We start from the raw sequence: 25,388 nt of genomic DNA, 5'->3' as shown, positions 1-25,388 counted from the left end.
TTTGCGAGGAGCAGGACAAATATCAACGTATGAGTCAGAATGTCACATTTTAACATCTCCTTTAGTAAACCGTGGCAACATCAGTTATTTAATTATTATTAATTATCATTTTTTGAAATTGCAAAATGTTGACCATAATGATTATGCAAAACTCAGAAATTCCAGTATGTGCATCTATTAATAAAGCAAAGCATGTGAAAAACTTTCACGTGAAATCAAAACATCAGATATGATGCATTATAGGCCTAATTCTAAAAACCCATTAGCAGGAACTTCACATAGTGTCAGATGACAAAGAACTCCAGAGAAAGAGCTTCACAGTAAAGCTGCCATGAACTCTTGGAACCTGTAATTATGTGGTAGGCTTTTGCTCACATCACTGTCTCCTGAGTTAAAGTAATATCCAATTACCCAGTGTAAATGAATGGGCTCCCTGGATTTTAGGGCTAAGAGTTTATTTCATGAAGTTAGCTAGAAATGTACACAGTCACAATATATATGTGAAATTGAGTTCATTATGACTAAAAGCTAAATTAACTACATCTGGCTCAGATAGACCTACTGCATGTGTCCTTCCTTTAGATCTAATGGAATATTTTAAATGTATGATGTGTTATGTTAGACATATATTTTCTCCTGTCTCTTTTCTTTAATCTAATTATACACTCAATTAGTTCCCCCATCTGCTATCATGAATCATTAGCCCTCAGTCGTAGTATTGTTCTTACTGCCATAATTAACTGTGAAGCCTGTAGTCTCTGTGTGTTTTCACCTTTGTTTCTCCAGTGAAATTAATGTAAATTTAGGATTGTGTGTGTGTGTGTGTTGGGGATAGGGGTGTGGAGAGTTTTCTTTGTTTGTGTGTAGGGAATTGGGGGGTGCACATAATTTAAGTTTAGTAAAGATGTAAAGTCAATATAGTCTATATTCCATGGGCTTGCTTAATGGATGGAATGTGATTTAACAAAGCAGAGAATGAAACACATCGGTTTTATTTCATTATTTAAATAGAATGTATTGTAATTAAATTTCACAATAATTTAAAAATGTTTTTAAAACAAATTTTATTTGTTTAGATTTATTTATTTTATTTGTTTAAACTTGATAAGTTTGAGTGTTATAGTGGCATAGTTTGATATTATTATTATTATTGTTATTATTATTTTTATTATTATAAATAAAGAATATTTATCAATTTAAAACCTTTTGTGTTCCATCTTGAATTAGGAGGAGTTTCTTAACAAAATGCAGTAACAGACTTATTAAGACAATGAGGTCATACTCAAGACGTAATGGTACACAGAAGCCAAGGACAGCCACATTACTGTTTACCGCACTATTCCCAAGTTTTAGCACTGACTTCTCCGTATGATGCTCCCATGTAACAGAAGGCCAGTATCACTTAAAGCAATTAACCATGTCATTCATTGCACCAAACACAACGAATACTCTTCCTCTCCTTCCTGAATTAAACTTTTATGAATGTTTTCAAGCTCACATTCATACTGCAACTAAAAATGCAGCTATCTTAGTATCTGCAAGTCCTTGGCGAATTCCTGCTTGTGGAAATGAAAATGGAACTACAACCAAATCCTGTATTGTGTGTGAAGCCTCATGCCCAGACAGTTGTTCCTGGGTGTGGAACTAAACCAGTAAACCAGCTTGTTGAAAAACATGGTCATTAATGTTTCATGCTAACAGAATTTGTTGCTGGGATCATTAGTTTGAGAATATGCTTATGTGCAAATACATTTCCTGTGCCAGGCTCGTGGAGGCGATGGCTAAACACATGAAGGATGAGCTCCACTTCTAATTCTGTTTGTTTATTTACCATCCCTCCATTAGTCTTCTAATACCAAAGGTACCTCATGAAATATCTTTATTTCGTCCTTTCACAAATAGAGTTGATTTTGTAGGCGTAGGTTGTATGTGGTCCGGAGAGTAACAAACATCAGAAGTGTATTCATTCAGTCTCTGCTCTCTCTTGATAAGTAGTCCCCCTTAAGACCATGCCCCATTCATCCATTTATTCATCCACTCATTCTTTCTTTCATTCATGTTTTTGGTAACGAATGCTCGGGCATAGGTTTTAGTAGTTCACTTACACAGAACTGACCACATAGCTACCATTTCTTGCTTCCGTTTCTCCTGTACTATGTGACTCTGCATACTCTCCACCCATATTTCAGTGAAACAGCGTATCCCTGTCATCTTGTGCTCCTGTAGCTCCTCTAGTTGTGCTGGAAGAGTAAGGTTCTAGCAACCGCATGCTCATGGGTTTGATGCTCAGGCTACACCTACACTGTCATACTAATAAATAGATAAGTTGCTTTGGAGAAGAGCATCTGCCAAATAATAAGTGAACTACAGTCTTCAAGATTTGCTGGTGTGTACCAGAAGGCCAAGCTTTGAGTACAATGATGTTATGTTTCAACAAGGTAAGGCCAACAATCATCCAGCTTAACTGTGTTCAAGTATTTGCTAAAGAAGCACATTGGTTAGCTGACTGGCTGTGTCATTAACACTTTGAGGTGAACTGCATCTCAGTGGAAGGCTGTGAATATTTCTCCTTACTGACTCAGTGGCACATTTATATGATTTTCTTCGTTGGAAAACAACACACCTTGTAATTTTTAATGACAACTGTAATACACATAGACACGAATGAAGTGCCTTTATATATATATATATAAAATAAATATTTATTTATTTATTTAGGCACATGTTCTTGATGTAGCCATCTGGAGTTCCATAAGACATTGTGGAATTGTGAAAATCTTGTATCTCTCCAAGTGAATGAAGGTAGAAGGCTTGATTAACAGCACCCTACTGCACTGAATCTTGTCTTGTCTTGCTTGTTATCATGGCTGTTTGACTTGCTAAAAGGAGATGCTAATTAGAGCTGTCTCAGTTCAGTTGTTCATTGTGTATGCAATATGAGTGCAGCTTTGTGTCATCGCCTGGTAGTTTTTGTAACCTGCAGTACCTTGGTTCAACAGTAGGGGAACACAAAGCTACCAGTTTAATCCGTGGTTTTAAACTGGGAGGCAGAAGAGTGTAACAAACTCTTCATTGTGTTTTTTTTTCTTCCTTTCATTTGCCTTCTCCTTTATTTCTATATCTTGCATCTACTTTTCCTTATTAGGTTTATAGCCTACATGTTCCTTGCCCCATTTTTCAAAAACAAGTACTCTCCACACTCATGTTTTCTTCTGCCTGCACTAAACCATTTTGGTGCCTTCTTTTCTCTCTTGTTGCTACCTGCTGGCAGCTAATTAGCACTTCTGAACAAATGAGCTGCAGCCTCTGTGGATGATACTCACTGAACCGAACTGAGGCATGCAGTAGGAACCAGTGATTTGGTCATGACCAGTCAGTTCAGCACTTGTGCATGCTAAGTTGTAATGTTGACAAGGTTAGCATTTGTTTGTCCAGGCCAGTTTGTCAACTGAAAATGTTTATACATTTTCCTGTGCTGTCAGAAATATTCATTCATAGTGGTTTATTTATTTAGTGTTTCCTATACTTTTATTCAGCCCGTTTGTTTTATTTAGAAAATATCCTAGACAAGACTATATATTGTTTATAAACCATACCATTATTGGAAAGCATAAGATTTTGCATCATAGCACAATATGGGCTCAGCACAATGAGTTCAGTGCAGTATGTAGGTATTCATTACAGAGCTATTAAGATGCAGTAAAAGATTGTATGTTTGAATAGGCCTATACCACAGACACCTGCAAATTGTTGAAGTACACAGAAAAAAAATCACAAACAGTATATCTCACACCTTTTATAACTTCCATTCAGCATGCTTTTATCGTATGAAGGGGAATAAGGGGAAAAGGGAAAACCATGCACTCTGCAGAAATCCTTAATATTAATTTGCTTCTTAAGATATGACTGCTGTCAGATGTTGCCCATTACAGATTCCAAGCTTAATACTACTTTAACCTACTAAGCTTAACCCTAATCATATCCTAAACCATAAAGCTCTCCCAAAAACACATGTTTACAGTTGGAGATGAATGCAGAACGCTTACTGCAACCTGCAATACTTGCTGCCATAAAGAAATTTTAGATTAACTGTTATGGCCTCAGGAGTACCGTAGTGCAAACTTCAAATGCACCCTTATTCATAAAAATGCATGTGAATAAAATAAAGGATCTGACCAAAAGGTAGTCATAAGTAACCAATGTAAATAAAAATATTATGTTATGTACAGTATTGATTTTACCATTGTACATTAAAATGTATTTTAAAGTATTCCTTAGTTTTATGAGCAGATATACATCTTAAATTATATGATTCTAAAATTCTTTCCTTCACTGGTGTGGAAAGAAAACCCTATTCTCACTTTCATGACCTCTGATTAGATTATACATTATCATTAGGTATCAGCACTAATATTTAATGATATAAAGATAGGTCAAAGCTATTCAATTACCCTTCATGCTTCCATTCATCTATTAAAATTGCATTGGCTCACATAATGAAATATACAGTAGGCTATATTCAGTTTCTTGGTATGGCAACAGACATTATTTGCTGTAAAAAAAAAAAAAAAACTAAACAGAAGAAAATTTGTTTTGAAGTTGTGATTGTTGCCAGTAAATAGTTTTATGAACCTGCACTATTCTGTTAGAATAATCTTTATAAATGCTGCATAAGATGTTTATTTAATTGGCTGCGCAGTCCACAGGTAATTTTTCAGCTTTCTTCTGACTTGGGTTCATGGCTATTTTATAACATTGCTGATCAAGTGTGATTTATTCTCTCTTTTTATGCTAGCATTTGTAAATATGTTTGAGAATCTATGCTCCCTGTTTTCTGGGCAGATGGTCTCTCTATAATATTCGGAAAGGCAGACATTAATGGGAACAGACTGCTTATTAGGTGTACAGAACATAATGTCATGATAACACACCATATTTCAGCAAATTTATGGCTCCAAACTCTGGCATCTTCTCAACTATATCATAGTTAGACAAACTAAAGGACACTCTGCTACCTGCATGCGTTGCAGCATAACACAGTTTGATGCAAGTTTGTGATGTTTTTGGCAAGCAGCTTGCAAGATGCTAATTGGTGTACATAAGTTTCCCTTATTTGTTAATCTCATAGCTCCAGTGCAAAACTAAAGAAAAACTTGGACACCAGACATGTCTTCACTGATTTACTGCACTTGGGGTAAGAGACAAATTGTGTAAATTAGATTTTTATTTTTTTTTTGCCAAATAATTTCTTTAAAATTAACAGAGGGATAGCAGTACTTTCCACCATTAGTTCTTTTACTGTCTAAGTTAATTATTCCCATTCATTGTTCCCGTTCATTGTATATTGTTTCTTAGAGCTGTTTTCCCAAAATTCAAGGGATATTTCTTACAAGGCAATCGCAGGAGAATTGTAAGGAACACAACAGAAACATTTTCATTTCATATTTAGATCTGTCAGAGAATTCCGACACTGTAAATAGTGAGTTTTTGTGTGATGCTCTTTGAAAATTTGAATGTCCACCAAAATTTCTCAGCATTCTTGCACAGGAATAATGGGCTGAGTCATCATCAGCAGTCAGAGATCAGAGCCTTGTAACATATAGATACAAGTTAGACTTTGCCATTTTTTGACATTTTTTATTTATTTTCCTGGTGTACAAAACAACTCTGCTGTGCTGTGGAATAGAACAAGAGACACTGGTCTTGATGGGAACAATATTAGAAGACAGGCTATCACCAACCTTGCAGTGGTGCAAATCACTCCACTACAGAAAGATGATGACTGCGCACATACTCCAGAGGCCCTGCTTTCAACAGTCTCCTCTGCTGTTACAGCCTACGGAAAAATAGGCACAGATGGTCAACAAACAGAAAATTGAAGTCTCTGTGTTACTGATTTACCTCTATACACAACCTGCCATCTTCACTGTTGAAAACATCAGGAGCTGTTTACTGTTCCCCACCTTAAATACCTCTGCACCATGATTTCTAACCAATACACACTGAATGAGCCACTGCATCCTTTAGAGGACTCAGAAAGAGAGTCTTTCATAATAAGCATGTAACTCTCGACACAAGGGTTCAGGTTTACCTAGCCAACTGCATTTCCATCTTCCTTGCCTTTATATAACTGCCAAATAAAAGTCCTAAAATCTTTTAATATCTGATGTCTCCAGAAGATTCATCCATTACCCGACAGGACAATTTCCACCACTGTATCAACACAAGCAGCACTGAATCCACCATATATCACCATCACTGCAAATGGACAGAGCATAATTCCAGACATCCTCAGCAAGTGCCCTGTGAACAACTACACAAATGCCAGTGCAAACACCACGTATAGATTACATTGCAGTGGTTCCACATCCATCCCACCAAAGCTCCCTGCTGTTACACTGTGTGGTTCTTTCATGTGGACTGAAAAGGTGTACTTAATGTCAGCAGAAGCAGTATAAGAAGAGAGGTGCTTATAAAACCCCAACTGTGTCCAACCAACAAACATTCATATGTTTTGTTTGCATCTACCACTCCATGTTCAGAATAGGACTATAGCTATGATAAGGATTATTCTCAGAATCTTTTAGCTGTTCTGTCTAGGTGGAGTACATTCACCCCCACCCCTTCTAATTACACTGGAGACAATCCAAATTTCTGGCATGGCAGGAGGACCTTTATTTGACACAAATGCACCACAAATCTTTTTTTTCAAAATGGTGACAAATTGATAGGCAGACACTAATTAATGAACCAATATAACAAAAGGCCTGATCAAGATAGAAAACACACAGATAATAAGACCCCACAAAAGGGTTGCATTAATGAGGCTTAGTACAATTTCCTATAGAGAAGTAGGGTTTATACTCCATGTCTTTGACATGGTGACGTTTAGAATTATAAATGGTATGTGTAATCTCACTTTTCAGTGTATAGTCACCTCATATGGTACAGAATCAGCAGCAGCGTTGTTCAAAAATAGGTATGAAATGATCATTAGCTGATTTCCTGAATGGTAGATCTGTTTATCCACACTCACAACTCACTTTAATAGAAACATCTACCTAGTACCTATACACACTGGCCTCTAACTGGTACAATTGTATTGTCGGTGAGCTTTGTATGGTTACAGACTGTAAATCATCTTTTGCCAGGGACAATTTGTAAACAACTTTGTCAGTTCCTGACCCCAAGGCTACCAATGACCAGATATTATTGAGGTGGCATACCATTTTCAATACAGCATTAATAGTAACATGTTGGATGTGGGTGTTGAGATTATGTGGGTTTTTACACATGCAAATGTTTCTGTTTGATTGAGAGTGGACCTCCACCCAAAAATACATTTACATTTACATTTATGGAATTTAGCACACACTCTTATCCAGAGCGACTTACAAAAGTGCTTTGTCATATACTCATAGAATACATTCAGCCATAAAATACCCAGCCAACAGGAGTGCAGCAGTCTGAATCTAACCATTGGAGAAAGGCTTATGGAATGAAAATAATGTATGGCAAACATGGGCTATAAACTATACTCTAACTGTCCTTCAACATGGGTTTTTAATGTAGTAAACAATAAGAAATTACACAGATTTTGCCAAATTCTATTTAATAGAAGCCCATACATGGAAAAATTTACACTGTACATGAATTTGTTTTATACCAATAAAATCAATAAAGCTTTTAGATGTGGAGACTCTTACCAAATCTGACAGGCATTACTTACATTATTCTTTCATGTAAATCTTGTGTTTCTATATGTTCATGCAACCATTCTGAAAGTCTGATTTGTATGCAGCTGGTATTTGTGAAATAATTGGATAATTCGCTCTGCAATTATTATCAATCAATGCTTGCTGTAGTGCTAATGTGAAATGGTTGAGGAGCAGGACTGGAATGCAGTCTGCTGGAAAGAAAGAGATCAATCACATTCACTGACATGCCACTCCTGAAGGCCAGTTCACCTAGATTTACCCTGACATAGTCTGGCTGAGAAGAGGTCTCATGGTATGCTCTGGGAGTGTTATATGGTATGTTCCTATTGCATTAGATATTCCTGGAACTGTGTGATATATATCGTGCAAATTAAATTAGTTACATGCCATGGACATTCATTTAAACTTGTTGCCAAAACATGTTAGTGGTATACTCCTAAGATGTACCTGTCAGTTAAGTGCATCTTCAACTTCAGGGAGCATTAAGGCAGAGTGACAGATGGATGATTGACAGACAGAATAGTACTATACATAACTAAGGAATTTTCACTCTCTTCACTAACAGATTCTGAAACATCTCTCTCTTTCTCACTCTCTCTGTCTCTCTAAGGGTAACTGCCCACAAACAACCACGCTTGGTAAACTTTGAAGATGTTTTTGATGATTTACATGGAAGTAGGATGATTCTCGCTGGTTCTAGCACTTGTTTAATATTATTTTATTATTGTTATATTATTATTTTTTAGTTCTGTGCAAAATAGAGGTCAGTTGGATACATTTTTAAAGCTGTAGAGTAATGGATGTATCATTGCATATATTATCCAGAGTGCCTTGTGCAGTGTTTTATATGTATAATTAATCAGTGGCACTGGTTTCCATAGCAGTGTTCTTTGCTGTGAGATCTTATCCACACCAACATATTTATACACTAAAGTGATTGATATGAAGCAAGTTGGTACTTGCTACATGCTCTCCAACTAAAATATAGCTTGCTGATTATCATCTTATTTATTGTTATCATTTTGGAATTAAGTACTCGTACTACTCCAGCCTGCACAATTTTTGCCATAAAATGGAAAACCATGAGTTGTTTTAGCCATTCAGCTCCTGTAAGCAGGAACTGGAGCAGCTTTATTTGGAGAGTTCAAGGCAAACTCTCCACCACTAGATCTGAGCAATGCAAAAGTGCTGAAGTGCTACAGTGTAAATGCAACACTTGACCATAAATGCATTAAATTGTGATCTTTGTATGTGGGTGCTTCTATTTTCCCTAAAAATGCCCTCATAAATCATTGCATTAGAGAGCCAATTTATAATGAAGTCTAGAAACACTATAAAATTAATATTTGTAAGAGCAAATGATAGCACATTCTCATTCCATAAAACAATGCAGAGCAACTTGCCTCTGAAATTCAAATGAGACATTTAGTTTTATTTCCCATTGTTTAGTTTGATTTTTCCATTGTTTTTTCCTCCATTGGAGTATACATCCTTGATACATGCCCTTGCACTTGGCATTGGCTTTACAATGAGTTTTTTTAGTTGCATCTCTTCTGCCAGGTTATTTTTCTTTTTTTAATGTGTTTATGAAGAGATAATAACAAATATCTGGGCACATATATCTTGAGTAGGAGCATGGCTTCTCTTTGCTTCTGTGCATACAGCTTGCTACCTAACAGTAAAACGAGCAGACTAGGATTCCTTAAAGCATGTGAGAATACAGAGGCAAAAAAATGGTTGTAAACAGCAGTGCAGAGGAGAGGAGATATGTGAATGCAGAGAGGTGGTAGAATGTGCTTTTAGAGAGAGGCAGCTCTGACTAATGAAGAGGCCTGGATTAATGTCCCTCATAGCCAAAGTGGTAGAGTGGCAGCTTTAACAAGGTTCCTGCCATGAACATTCCAGGCACAGGATTTAACTTGTTCATTGAAGTGTTTAATAATGAGTCCACACTCCAGCACATAATCAAGAGAGACACACGACTCGTGAGAGCACACTGTGTTCCTCACAATAACCTATAAAGTACTCCAATTTTATTTCATTCCCCCCTTTTCTGAAATGAAAAGAAACAGAAAAAGAAAATAACATTTATCCATATGTTTCTTTTTACCGACCTAATACTTTTTCAGACTCAAAGCACAATATACTAGTGATGGAAATTCTGGCTCTTTCTAGCCAAATAATTTGGCCCAGCTCAACAAAAAGAATGGTCTTTTTCTGCTCTCAAATACCCCTTAATTTAGTACTACTTCTGGATTTTATAATTCAGCCAAATTTAGCAATGTTTCGACTCATGATTGGTGTGTGTGTGCACATTTTCTTTGAATTATTCAATGCAGTTATACTAAACCTTATAATTTCAAGAACAACATTATTTTAAATTATGTTTGTTATAAAAGCATTAATGTAAAAACATCAAACACATTTATGCATGAATATTGAAAATGTTTGCATTTTGTCACTCATCTTGTTTTATGCACAGTTTGTGCACACAAGTGTTTGGTCGCACAGCATGTAGATCAACACAACATCCAGTTTGTGCATGGAATGCCCATGGCCAAACAGGGTGGTGAAAAGATCATGCTATTATTCTGTCTTGCGTTAATTAACAACAACAAAAAAAGAAAATGACTCTAAGACGTGAGTCGGCTTCCCTCATTCACGAAAAGCGCGAGCTCATAGAGCTGGGTTATTTCACGACTGACACATTACAACAATATACAATACAAATACACATGTAAAATAAAACAGCTTGGATTAGAACATGCCACAGAGACTATTCTGTTTCTGTAATTTTACAACCATGAAATGCCACATGCCATTTAACATATTGGCTAACAATCCAATGCATTAGCACATTGTGGTCAACAACCCTTTGTCCACGGCAGCATAGGGATTATTCTACCCCTAAAATCTGCTGTTTTATAACTACATTACTATATCAGTGGCCCCTGCAATGAGCAGATAGTTTAATCTCTCTGCCTCTGGAGGTCACTGTCATTTGCGGTAGCTGTAGTGGCTGCAAGCTACTCTGTGAATCCACTAATGGTCGTTGAATCTTTCTTAGGCAGTACTTGAGAACTGGCTGGTCACCATTTCAATGAGGCAGTGGTGGTTGGACTGCCTGGAACTAGTTGGAGGTGTCGCTGATTCCTTCTGGTTATGGCATCATTCCTAGTCAGGACAACGCATGATCTTGTTTCAGAGGACTTTCCACCCTTTTGCTTCTTCTAGATTGATCAGAACACTTTGTCCTTGGCATAGCTCTGGGAGAACATGGACAGTGTGTTGCCTGTTTGGCTTTCTGGTCTCTCTGTCTGACTTCAGCATGATGGATGGGTAAAGGCTTCAGCTTTTTGTCTAACACTGGCACAGCTATGAGAATTTGATGATCCATCATTACCTGGTCAGACCTTACACCAGTAGCACTGATGGGGTAACCTGGTGCTAAGACCTGGTGCTAAGAATGGGTCTGTTTCAGAGTGCACTTCGCTGTTTGTCTCAGCTGCCCTGATTGACTGGGGACAATGGGGCCTAACATGAATATACACGAAACCTTATTTGTCCTGGAAATGTTTAAATTCATATATCATATATATATATATATATATATATATATATATATATATATATATATATATATATATATATATAAAATAACAGTCCATCACTATGACATACACAGCTCAGTCGCCAAGGGGCATCTGGAAGGGTTGCCGTGATCAGTGGGTCTGTCCTTTGAGTCTGCTCAGAATTCAGAGGACTTTACAGTTATTGCAATATCATTGCTGATGCCAGTCCACCATACCAAAATTCTGGCTTGTTCTCTGCATTTGGTCACTTGCCGGTGACCATAATGATTTCCACTGCAGCACCTTTATTGTTGGGATGTATGAATCGCTAGCCTATCTTGATATAACACATTATCTTAAAACGCCGAGAGATGGGCTCTTACCCACATTAAGAGTGGAAAAGGCAGTCTGTCTATCTTCTCAGGTCAAGTACTCTCTGGAGTACAGGGTCATTTCCTGTTGCACTTATATTTTTTTTTATCCCCTATGGAGATGAAGGTTTGACTGTTCATATATATGTACAGCAACATCTAATTCAATATTAGTCTTGAATTCTCCCTGAAGTGGATTCTTCAACAAGGTGCCAACGACCGCTAGCTGTTTCCTGTGTACTGCTACCATACTGAAGGCCATAAGTCTCATTAACGGTCACTGGCAACTGGAAGGCACTTGTTCAAGATTGTAAGAGTTTATTAAAGACAAATTAAATGTGATCAATTTGCAGAACGATGCCATCCAAGCCCCTTGGATAATGTTAAAACTGTTCACATGCCTAAGCCACAGCTAAGCACTCAGAACAGAAAGCAACTGATCTAAGCACATCTGGGTCTTCCTAAAGCAGTGTGTCTGTAGCAATTTTGATCTGTACTGACTACAGTGAGCTTGTTGATGTCATAGAAAGACAGTACTGGTGCTGAAGTAAGCAAACACTTCACCATTATAATGTTTGTTCCTGTGGTTCAGTGATGGGGTCTGTTTATGGTGGAGAGACCAGACAGGAATTTATTTCTCAGTGCCTAGCGTTTGGTGAAGCTCAGTGGTATTAGTAGGGAATGACAGTTCTGTGATCATTCTGACTTTGTTAACATTGGCTGAATTCCATGTTTGCCAATAGTATGACCAATATAGTATATCTCAGGTTTGCTGAAGTGATCCTTCTTTATTATGCTTCAGTCTAGTTGAATGATCCGTAAAACAGTGTTGGCATCTGACAAATGACTGTCGGCTGTCCAGTGCTCTGCACCTGTGAAAGCTTACATGTTCATGAATAACTTTGTGCTTTGACACAAAATGCGCATTAAACTTGGCAGCAACTCAGCAACTGTGCTTCATCCTTCCTCAACAAGATAAGATAAAGATGAGATTTAAAAAAGCTATCTCAGTAGTGGCCAACATGATGGCCAAGACAGTTGAAAGGCTCCAGTTGTGAAACATTTTGACATTTGTGTGAAAAATGGCTGGATTTGCAGACCTGTCAGTATTTACACTTCTGAAACCATGCCATGAACTTTCCAGGCACATGATTTAACTTGTGCCTTGAAATATTTAATGGTGAGTCCACAGTACAGCACAGACCAACAAAGACAAATTTCATATTCTTGTCTCACGAGAGCGCACCTTATTCCTCATCATGTAACTCACAAAAACCTATGAAATATTCCATTTTCATTACAGTTACTTTCAAATGAAAGACAAAAAGAGAGGAGAGCAGGCAAGAAGTGTGTATGTTTTGTTCATTCATCATTCATGAAAAATTCTATTTGCGCTTATGATGATTAATGTGCATATACTACCTCACACTTCTTAGCAAAGCCATCCCATTCAATACTGCAGCAAAATATATAAATACTACCCCCCGCCACCCCCACAATATGCACAGTGAAGTAAACCTGCTTACATATTGCCCAAGTACTTTCTGTTTATGGTAAACAAGCATTTGGAAACATTTTACTCTAACATAAGTCTAATGAACCAAAGTAGATTAGAACAGAAAAAGGGTACAAAGGGTAGGATGCACACACAGTTATTGTTTCAACTACAACAGATAACTAACTAAAACTATTAAATGGTAGTGGGTTATTGCAACTAACTCATGTCACTAACTGACAGCTGATCCTAATGCCAGATTATTAAAAAGTATGTGTTCTGCTTACCATAGCAGACTATTTTCAAGGTGTATAATTGCTTCCGTCTAGACACTGAAGAATTGATTATTTGTTTTTGTTTTTTTGAGGGGTGTTCTCAATGTTGCACCTTCTAAAATTACTGTTTAGTAATGAAGAACTTTTGGCTGGCATGCATATTGTGTCAAATTTATATGAAGAATCTATAAGGTTTTGACAGATGGGCACCATAGTGGTTTGAGATTTTTAGTTCATTTTTTATAAAGACTATTTGATACTCCATTTTGAAATCCCATTTGTATTTGAGATATTATTTTAAATCTCCACCCCTTACCCTCGTCAAGCATTTCTTCATATTTGTTGTTGCTGGAGATGGCTCCACATACACACATGCACATGTACACACAAAAACACACATCAGTTGCTGGTTAACTGTTTCCAGTCCCTTTAAATGTGATTGCAGAAGAAGTGAATGACAGTGTATCAGCAGTGGGAAATCAAACTGCCACACGTTCATGCAAGCATGCACACTCACAAAAACACATACAGAAGCACACACACAAGCACAGACACACGCTTCAATACAGGTTCTGAAAATAAATCCCCTCATAATCTTTGTTATAAAATGAAACTTGCAGTAGACCTGCAATGAGACTGAATGCTGCTTAATGTCTTTCCAGGATTTTTTTTTCCACTCCAGTAATATTAGAATAAGTAGTCTAAACTCATCCACTCTTATATGTAGATTACTGTCTACTTTAAATGTATGACTATAGTATGCAGCATTTTCTAATGTTGCACTGGCTTTGTGTACAAACAGGCTTAGAATATGAGATGAAAGAGAGAGCGAGCTATACTGCATCACATATGCATCACTGGTGTAATAACCACCTCTGGTCCCTTTGTAGCTGCGCTTCGAAGAGAAAGAGAGGGAACGGAGGAGAGAGCATGTTAGGGAGGGGTGTAGCAGAGACCCTGGATTGGTTAAGCTCAGAGGAGGCGTGGCTAACTTCTGAATGATTTGTGAGACACCCCACCCTGTAAGGATTTGGGGACAGTTACCAATGAGGCAGAGGGCGGGTGGGAAATATGGTGTGCACGAAGCATGTGTCTGAGTGGGCGTATGAGAGAGAGAGAGAGAGAGGTAGAGAGAAGGAGTGAGTGAGAGAGCGACAGAGAGGGAGAGAGAAGGAGGGAGCTGGAGGCAGTCTGACTGGACTCCTGTTTCAGCATTGCTGCTGTGCTGAGGAATACAGGAATACAGCCCACTCTTCTGCCTCACTGCCACGACTTCATCGTTTCAGACCTGGACGCTGGAGCCAGCACTTATGCCTCAGCATAGAGGAGAGGACACTGGGACAGACCTATTCAAAACTCACTGCCTCTTACTGCTGGGACAGCTGGATGTTAAAGTGCACCTTTGGGAGAAGACAGGAGCAAACGAGAGTGGACGACAGAGGCAGAGTGGAAGGATAGAGATCAGGCAAGAGTAAAAGCCAGGGGTTAAGGTTGGGAGTGAGAGCAGATTTAAAAGCAAAAGAAAGCAAGAAAAAACAGAAGAGGCAGTTTAACCTTTCCAGTCAGAAAAGGAAGACAGGGCAGGAGACAGGTGCAGAGGATTGAGAAAAGAAAGAGTATAAGGAAAAAAACAATGTGCACATGGCAGTTAGGAAGATGAGCCTCGACACAGGAAAACAGAAGCCTGCCTGCTGCATTTGAGGATTTTTGGCTACGTTGCTTCCATTTGCGTTTTAATTCTCTTGGTCGATCGTCTGTCCATCTGTGTGCTTGTGCCATCACTTAAGTTCAGCTGGTGCGAGAAAGTCATGGCACAGGCTTTAGTGGCAGCACATATCTGATTTCATTCTGCCAAAAGCTGCGGTGTACGTGTATGTCTACGTGTGTGTGTGTGTGGGAGAGAGAGAAAGTGTGAGTGCATGCATGCATGTGTGTATGTGTATGCATGAATGGCTTAGCAGAGAGAAGCGCGCGTGGGCTTCGGGTGGATGGTAGAAGGCTTTATGATAGAGTGGTAAGCTGTCTTCACACCTGTCTCCAAGCTGCATGCTGAGGTTCCTTCCAGCACCCTGTCAAAGTGAGGAGATTATCATCTGCTTGAGTGCCCGAGCTGGTGTCATACTGAAGCTTTAATACCAGCTATTCGTGTTGGAGTTGCATGCAGCGTTGGAGGACTAGGGAACATGACCTGATGGGAGAATAATGGAGCAGAGCTCACCTGAGATTTGACCGACTCATGAGGGTGTGGTTGGCCCTCTGTCGGATTCAGTTAAGGTTATGCAGTTTGACTCAGGAGAGAAAATACCTTTTTAGAAGAACTAAAGCTGTTTGACTCTAGGACATACTGAAACATTCTAAAGTCATTTGAGTTATGTGAATTTTTCATCATGAAGACACACATGACCGTGGCCAGCTAAACACAAAGATTGCCTTGTTTCCCCATATTTTGCATATTTAATTTTTTTCTTTCATTTGGTGCTGAGTGTTTGCCAACATGGGGATCATTTGGCCCTTGGGGGCCCCGGTGCCAGCACCAGCCCCTGACCACAAAATGCGGCGATCAAGCACAGACGAGACTCCGTACCGTCGTAGCCCATCTCTGGACAGCAAGGCGGGCTCACCACGTGGGCACTACAATGGCGAGCAGGAGCCCCGCGGCGGGCTCTTTGGCTTTGGTTTCCGTGCAGCGCCAGGACCTCAGACAGCCAAGGCCGGCTATGGTACGGCACAGGGCAGGAAGTACGTGGTGTTTTACCTGGACCTCTCCTTCATCTTCCTCTTAGAGCTACGCCGCTGCAGGATGGCCGAGGGCTGCATGAGGGCCCTGCGCTATGCCATGGTCTTCTTCAACCTGCTCTTCTGGGTGAGTACAAAACAAACACATCTAGCACTCTGACAGTGTGAGTGTGTGTGAGTGTGTGTGAGTGTGTGTGCACATGTGTGTGTACGTGTGTGTGCGTGTGTGTGAGAGAGAGAGAGAGAGAGAGAGAGAGAGAGAGAGACAGACATTTGCTGGCATTATTACCTGCATATCAGGTCAGATCTCCCATCCCCACACTGTGTGTGCAGTGTTATCTTCTCTGTCTCACTTCACTGCAAGAATCTCTGTGTCTGCTGTTTTGTATGTGAATCCCTCTCTACAGTGCTTGTCTTGGTTTTATTAAACTTCCCAAAGAGTAAAGAAGAGGTATGCAGAAAATACAAAAGGGAGATTCCTCTCGTCCTTCAGTTGATTTTTGGTCCCTGATGGCATGTGAATGTTTTTCTGTATACTGTGCAAATTACAATTATGAGTATATTTTTTAAGTAGATGGTCTTTGATGCCAAAAAGTAGTATTTGTCTTTTTCCAGGACATGGTGTCCTCTTCTTACTCTAACCTTAGTGTCTTTCTACATGATGCTTTCTACCTGATGCTACCCTGACCTTGCAATGAAGCAGTCTGTATTTTCCTTTTTTTCATTGTCCTCATTCTAACCTGTGTGTGTGTGTGTGTGTGTGTGTGTGTGTGTGATAGAGAGAGAGATGCAGACAGAAAGTGTCTGTGAATAGTATACATAACTACAACAGTAATAGTGATATAAGGTCAAATGCTGTGTCTGTCTCCTTGTAGACCACCCTAGAGTGTCAGATTAGTCTAGCATGCAACTCCTCACACGCAAATTCATTTCCTGTACTGAGTGCAGTATGTAACTACATGAGTGCATGGCTGTGTGTGCTGATAGAATATTGCCATTAACAGTGTCTGCATGTTCTCCCACAAGATCACTACAAATATTTGATCCAGAGTGTTTGTGGAAATGTTTCTTGGGTGTTTAAGAGCATTGTGGGGGATAAGTACCCATTAGTAATAAAGTACAAGCCTTTGACACCGGGGATTGTAATTCTGCTGGTGTGCATGGGTTGCCTCTGGGACTGAAGTGACCCTTGTGCAGCTTAAATGACAGCTTGTCACCACTGGATGGGCTCATCTATTGAGCGGGGGGGGGGGGGGGGGGGTCTACAACCATCTGAAAGGGGCCAGTCCCTATGTGATTAGAGGGAGGATAGGCTCAAAACACAGATACATCCGTCTTTCTAAGCAACTACTATTAGAGATTACCAATGGACAAAGCCTCCAATAGCCAAATTAGGGTTAATATGAGAAGAAGCACTTTGCTAGGTAGGGATTTTTTGAGGGGTATGACATGCACAGCACACACAGCACATGCATTTATGAACACACATGCGCACACACACACACACACACACACACACACACACACACACACACACACACACACACACACACACACACACACACACACACACACCTCACAGAGCGTGTGCAGGACTTACAGATCAGGGAATACGGTTAGCCTGTGGCCCAAGAACTCTCTGTCACTTTACCTTTTTTGTATACGAGGGGCCACTCATATTTAAGTGTGGTCTAGCAAATTCTCACTTACTGAAGCTAAATACCATTACTCATGTAGAAGTAAATACTCATGTAAATACCATTACTCATGTCCTTCCCCCTCACAAAAACATACTCACACATATCACATATACACACGGAAACGCCAGCACATGCACACACTCACATATTCTCTGCTCTAACAAATTGGTATCTACACTGAGCTGGACTTGTGGGTGCTTTTTAGCAGATGAGCAACAAACAAAAGAGTCTTTTTGCCTTAGATATAACCCTCAACTGCAGTATCAATGACATTCCCAAACAGGCTGGAATATTTAATGCTTCAGTGCTGCAAATCACACTAAAAGCAATCCCTCACAGGGTCCTAACAAGAACCAGCCACTTCATTCCACACTCAACACCAACACTTACTAATTAATCTTGTTAATGTTGCCAATGTTGTGTGTGTGTGTGTGTGTGTGTGTGTGTGTATGTGTGTGTGTGTGTGTGTGTGTGTGTGTGTTAGAGAGAACAGGAGGCAGAATACAATAGACAGTTGAAGACAGGTCTAGGATCTGTGAGATGGAGCGGGAGCATGCTTAGATGTTATTTTTACTCTCCTGCTAATCTAGGTCAAAACACAGTGGTTGCCTATCACTATAGGCTCGGCTTAATGCCCATAGACAATGCCTTTCCCTGTAATGCATTTTTGACACTGGCAGTAGGTAAGTGCCTCTGGTCCTTTATTCAAACCAAAGACAGTGATGCCATGCACTGAAAAGGTCAGTAAATCTGGCAGTGTTTGGCTTTTCTCTGCTAGGGTTATATTGGCTAATGCTATATGTTGCACGTCACACGGGACAATGTGGTTTGCTTTTATCAAGGAGGATGGTGACAAGAGTCAAAAGGTCAGAAAATCTGGCTAAGCTACAGACCCATTCTGTTGCTCTGCCATCGCTTAAGGCTGAAATGGAGGTGGTATTTCACTGCATGCTGGGGGGAGCGGGTGTCAGCCATCAGATGTTACAGCTAAAGATCTCAGAAAAGAGATCTGTTAAATGAGCATCTCTGTGTCTTTGTCCCAACCAAAGCAGTGACGAAGATGGAGGAACGTATTGTGACCTTTCTTTCGTTCTTTCTTTCTTTCTTTCTTTCTTTCTTTCTTTCTTTCTTTCTTTCTTTCTTTCTTTCTTTCTTTCTTTCTTTCAGGGTAGAAACACATGTAACCTTTCCCCCAATATTTACCTTTAGCATGCAATACTCCATGAGCATATTTCAGTTGATACAAAGTCTGGCCATTCTTATCCAATAAAGAGCTTTGCTGAACTGTATTTTGTGACATGAAACAAAATCACTCATAACCATTTTGACATGAATCTTTTCTTCTATCAGAACAGTTGTCAGGGATGAACACCTGTCAGTGGCTTTGAGTTCAAAATGCTTTAAATTCATTTTATGCAAGACTGATGCATGTGCTTTGTAATATGTAATATTTAGTGTTTTGTCTGATATAAGATTATAGACTTACATTTACATGTATAGACTAAAGACTTTATAGTCATTTTTCAGTACTAATAGGGCACCAGATGTTAACTGTAATAGCTTTAAAAGGAATTACTGTGAGCACATCCATATTAGTTTACCATTAGTTTGAATATCAGGTAGGCCTGTGTTGATAGTTTCAAATCAGGAGTAAGTAACTATTACTCAAAAGTATCCTGTCTGTTGTGCTGCCTTATAAGCCTGAGGCTCTTTGTGAGGAGCAATATGACATTTTAAAAGACTTTTAGTAATTTAATTGCTATCAGACCTTGACTTAATACATAATTCAACCAGAGATATTTCACTGTGGCTTGCCACCATATTATTCTGTATATATATATATATATATATATATATATATATATATATATATATATATATATATATATATATATATATATATATATAGGCATATAAATAAATAATATTGCTTTTTCATTTTTAGACCGTGTACATATATACTGGAATTTTTTCATAGCACAGAAGTGACATTGGTTTATATGTGATTTCTTCATTTTCTTGGATAATAGTTCAGATTTGGATTCTTACAGGTAAACTGGTGCTTCCTCAGCACTATTTGCACAATGTAAGCTTATCACCAAACACCCAGAGGTCCAGAAGGATGTCTAATTTAACTTACACTGATGTATACTGATATGAAATGGTATCTGGTACTTATAATTTCACATCTAAACTTGATGACCACCTAATTCTCTGTACTAAGATGTGTTAGCTTTATAGGGGATTCTCTAAACACTGAGATGTTAAGATTTCTGTTCTGTTTTTTTTTTTTTACATTGATGGCTATTAAAGGATAGATTTATTTCTGAGGTGTATCAGATTCGATCCACTTAACAAAAGGAATTCAGTGTGTTACGGTTGTTCATTTCCAATTTAGGTGAACTTTATAATTAGTTGTACATTTGTGTACATTAGGTGTAAACAACAGCATGTGTTGTACACTGGGGAGCCAGTTCCAAATTCCATGTGAGTGCTTGGATCATATTTTTGTTCACAATTGTGACTTGCAGGAAAAAACCGATCAATATTCCTCAAGAAGGAGATTTAGGTGATATTGTATCTCCTGGAATTCAATGATATGCACAAAGCTTTTACAGTGTGTGCTAATAATAAGACAAAGAAATGCAACAGCCTACAGTAAAAACCAGGATAAACACTTTGCCCCAAAATCTGAAGCAATGTTTGGCAGAGTCACATAGAACTTGCTGAAAAAACTAATTTCAGTAACATGCATAAAACAATTACATGATTCTATAAAACTTTTATAGGCTTTTAAGAGCAACATCCTTCAGCTCATATCAAAGCTCAGCTAAAAATCATGGCTGTAAAAGAAGGCTATGAAGCTCTACTAAAAATGCTATGAAATAAACTACTGCCTGTGGAAAAAAGCTGGACGTGCTTCTAAAATGTAGAAGAGCACTGCATTGAAAAGCTAGTGCTGAATAGGCTTACCTATACAACCACTGGCCTGACCTTGAAACCCTGCCACACTTGAATGGTGTTCTGAAGATTGTGTGTTAGGCACTGTATTTGTTACCATTGGGCAATGCATTAGTTATTTCACTGCAGTTATTTTTTTTTCCAAGGTAAAATAATTTTTTAGGTACATGAAATAAGATTTTTGTCTTTTTAATATTAGCGAATACTGCTGATTTGACACTAGTTACATAATGCCTGAGAGTAATATCTGAGAGTTTCTGAGCTCAAGAATTGTCCATGACACCTGAAGTTTCAGCCTTCTGTTTTGCACTTTCTCATACTAAGTGCAATTCATTTGATAACATTTCAAGTTTTAAGGACCCCGTCTGCTTAGGTTTATCTGAACATTCTCAGTTGTTTATTTAAAAGAAACTCTGTTATAACAGACTTTGTCACAACACACCTGGGCCAAGGTGCAAAACCTAGAACCTATAAACAAGTGAATGTGGCACAGTTGCATACACAGCTGTCAGTCTGACCCCTGCACACCTAAACCACTGAACCACAACTGCCTGACACCTCAGATTCAGCCAGCACATAGCTACTTGCATGCTCAGGTTACGTGTGCTTCTGATTTCTAAGATCTGAAATAGACCCCCCCCCCCCATGTGTTTTGCGTTAGCATTGCATGGTAGACTCTGCCCATTGACAAGAGCTCAGTACTCTCATAATCTTGCTAAGCCTTCAGCTGAGCAAAACAAGCTGATTGAGAGCTGCCAGTGGTCGCCCTGGAGTAGGAGCCCACGTATGTCATTCTGACAGGAGGCTGACGCGGTACAGCTGGCACGCTGAGCAGTATGGGCTCTGCTCCTCAGGGATCCACACGACACTGGAGCCTCTTGTCTCTCTTCCCAAAAGCAGGATCAGTGTTGATTAAAAATAGCATTTCAGTGAGAAAAATCAACTCAAGGACAATGGGCAATGCTGCTTGCTGAGAAATTGGGAGATAAATATGCTTTTAAAGTATGATTTATTTTAATATAGGTGAAGTACGATGTATATTTGCTTTAATTTTGCACTGATGTAAATGATAATATAAATGACTGCACACTGTTATTGACAGACTGATTAATTGCAAACCTGAATGTTAGTCCTGTATTTGGCTTGCACAGTACCTAGCAGGCAACTTAAGTGTTTTAAGTGAATAATATTACTGTTTGCATTAGGTTTCTAAATGACACTGTGTGGTAACAGCTGTTCTTATTTATAGGTAATGAAAGGGCACTATTGCCTCTGTGTAGTGTGAGATTGCCTGGGAGACTTGCATGTGGCTATGAAAGAGAGAACAGAAGCATATTAGCTGTCTACTGATGGGCACTGGGAAATGAGTAATTGTGGCCCTCTCTCCTCCCCCTACTCCTTCCCTCTCCCTTTCTCTCTCATTTTCTCTCTGGCTCATGAGAGACACGCTTTCTTCCACAGATGAAAAAAAGGAGACTTTATTAACTACTATACATGTCCCATCGTCCCATTGATGCCAGCTGGGATATTACAAGGGGGATTGACCAGAGCCGTGCCAATGAAGAAAGTAATAGGGAGAGTGAAATATAGCAAGGGAGGAGGAGGTGAAAGGCAAAAGGCAAAAAAGGAGAAATGCCTGACAGGCTCTGTCTTTCTGCTTGGAGGGTTGGTCCAGGGGCATGGTGGCTACAGGAAGAGGCAAAAGTTAGCTCCACACGTGGCCTTCAATGTGGCTGTTTAGTAGCTCTCGGCCTTCTGAGCAGTTTGTGAGCCTCCGTTCATCCAAATAGCCGAAGAGAGATTAGAGGAGGAAAGACAGAGAGCTACAGAGTGGGAGAGGGAGAGAAAGTCAGAGGTGACCTGAATCAGGAACACAGACACGTCTTGTGGTCGCATAAATGAGTTAGCAGGGCGCTAATGATGACACGGAGCTCTGCAGTGTCCAAATGGAAGGCAGGAGAATGGGCAAAAGCGCCACTGCTGTGCGAGTGGAATGCTAGCAAAACTACCTGACAATGGTGGGGGGTAGGGGGTGTTGGTGGAACAGGTGTGTGAGCGACAGGAGGCCTGAGAGAGAGAGAGAGAGGGAGGAGAGGCTATGAATAGAGCCAGATCGGCTGAATCATAGAGCACCTTGAGAAGATCATAAGTGGCCCGCAGTGCTCATTCATCAGAGCTGTCTCTTAGCAAGCACCAGCTAACAACCTCTTCCCTACTGCAGCTCAGCATTGCACTACGTGGCATACACAGCACTGTCACTCAGGACTTGTGCACAGTAATTCACCATGCCTGTGGAAGACACTGGAGTATTTAGAAAGCGCTATTTGTTTGTCTGGTGTCAGCCATGATTTTCAGTGTACTTTAGTGTAGTGTCACTGCAGCAATAGAAAACTGAGCTTGCTCAGTAACACGCATTCCTAGATATTCCTACTTACAGAATAATGCATGCAGTCAATGTGGTGTAATTAAATATTTAAACACATTTTCAGTGTGGTGAACATGTAGCAAAAACTGCAAGTGTGTTTACATATTTGAATTTCTCAACATTTATTTTATTTGTTCCAAATATTGGTTCAAAGGCAGTAGATGCATAAATAAATAAGTAAATAAATAGATTTGGCATGCATGAATTTGGTGTTGTGCTAGTAATTGCATTTTGTAATAACAGGAACCAGCAGCCAGAGGTGGCTGGATGTGACTCTGCCAGAGTCAGGGGCAGAGCATGCAGAAAGGTTCAACAAACCAGCAGACAAGTTAATCACAGGCAAAGCCATTATCATAAACCAGGAAATGAGCTAACAAGGGAAAGAAATTGAAAACTACCAGAGCACTGAACACAGGGAAAGCAAGCGGCTAGAGGTATGGTTTGGCATTGCAAGTAAACTGTCATAGATTTTACAGACAGATAGGAACAGATAGAAGCCCCACATATGTAGGCAGTGATGATGTAGTCAACACCACATGGGACAAGAGGGTGCGGTGCAAGGGCGGAGCTTTAGTGGGAGAGGACTAGCCCGAGGGAAGGTCATGGAGAACAAGGGCTATTTCTGCTTTCTAATTTACTCTCATCTTTAATTCCTTAAACCTGGACAATGAAAAAGTTCTGTCCGTTAATGTTCTTCTCTTTTTTCTTAATTCACAGTGTTATTACTGTACCCCCGTGTTATCGTTGCAGCTACTTTGGCATGATAAGAATGTGATTGAACATTCCAGATATTTGTAGATTGCTGTCATACACAGCAGTATACTTCACATAAGAATACTGTCACGGTTTGTTCCTCCCACCTTCCGTGTTCCGTATTTTCCCTGTCTTGTGTACCTTAGTTCCATGCCGTAGTTTTGTTTTCTCCATCCCTCGTTTCTACCTTGTTAAGTTTATGTATTTAAACCCTGTCTGTGGTTTTGCTGTTCAGTGTGTTTGGTGGATGTATGAAAGCCCGTTTGTGGTTCAAAGCCTTTGTTTGTGTTTTCCTGTTTTGTTATCCTAGCCTTCGTGTTTCCTAGCCTATGTTATAGCCTGCTTCCCTTGCTTGCCTTCGAGTGTTTGTTTGTTTATAATGTATCCCCGTAATCTCCATATTGGCTCTATGACCCTGGACTACTCCAACTACTACGAATCTGGATTTGCCCCTCCTTAGCGCTCACCGTTACAAATATACTTCATTCTTCAGTCTCCTCTTACTGAATACGTAACTCAGATTGTGCAAAAAAAGTTTAGAAATTAGTAGTTAATTAACCAAGTTCCATTCTGATCAGCCAAATATTTGTAGGGGTGTAAATCAGTGTAGTTAGTTATGCAAATTTAGCTGTACAGTTAAGAAGGCTGTGATTATATGATTATGGTATTAAAAGATTAATTCACAGGAATACAGCACCTGTTAAATCACTTTGATAATTCTTTAATAACACCAATTGTAAGACAAATGGCTATTTGTTCATGTAGATGTTTATACCTTTTTTTAAAATTGATGTTTTGCTAAATGGTTAAATGGTGCTGATGGTTGTGGTGCTAAATGCATTATTTACAAGAATTAAGAATTCATTTCACTACGCTGATGTCAACACATGAGCATTAGTTGGCACAAACATAATGAGTGGGTTGAAATAAACAATTTAGAGCTGTTATTTATTTATATTTTGGTCATTGACCTTGGATTGAGAACTTGGTCAAATTATTCTTTGTAAGACCTTCCTTCAATGATTCTGGGTTGTTTTAAAATCTGGTTGCAGCTATGATTGCAAAGACAGAAATTTCCTCAACTGCAAATACAATTAGCAAAAACCTTTAACAGATTGAGAAATTTGAGTTTGTATTTTTGTAATTAATATTTGTCATTACATTTGGTGATTATTCAACGTTCATCAGATTTTTTTACTCTGTATTTCTCTATCACTGTAGTTGATATGATCAGTATAATGTAAAGTTACACTTATAGAGTTCTCCTGGTTCTTTATATGCATTTATATGAATGATTATGCAGTGAAAACATATAATTATTGTGCTATATTAAAAATGTTGTTATATTATCATAAAAATCCTCCTTTTAATAATTTATGTAA

General features: G+C 39.0%; 1 protein-coding gene across 6 annotated transcripts in view; it reads left to right on the top strand.

The window, feature by feature from the left end:
* tspan4a (tetraspanin 4a) overlaps positions 1-25,388 on the top strand; it is a 64,262-nt gene that overhangs the window by 12,315 nt on the left and 26,559 nt on the right. For 3 of the 6 annotated variants that reach the window (XM_026999561.2, XM_026999560.2, XM_026999562.2), the window contains exon 2: positions 16,215-16,294. In XM_026999561.2, coding sequence (XP_026855362.1) covers positions 16,232-16,294 — 63 coding nt within the window. In that variant the 5' untranslated portion in view covers positions 16,215-16,231. Of the gene's footprint in view, positions 1-14,575; positions 16,295-25,388 lie in introns of those variants that run through there. The other 3 variants (XR_003409930.2, XR_003409929.2, XM_026999558.2) reach the window with 1 other exon arrangement.

Source organism: Electrophorus electricus, chromosome 4 (genome assembly GCF_013358815.1).
Source record: "Electrophorus electricus isolate fEleEle1 chromosome 4, fEleEle1.pri, whole genome shotgun sequence".
Taxonomy (NCBI): domain Eukaryota; kingdom Metazoa; phylum Chordata; class Actinopteri; order Gymnotiformes; family Gymnotidae; genus Electrophorus; species Electrophorus electricus.
The sequence above is the reverse complement of the archived record's forward strand: the minus strand, read 5'-3'. Positions and strand labels throughout refer to the sequence as shown.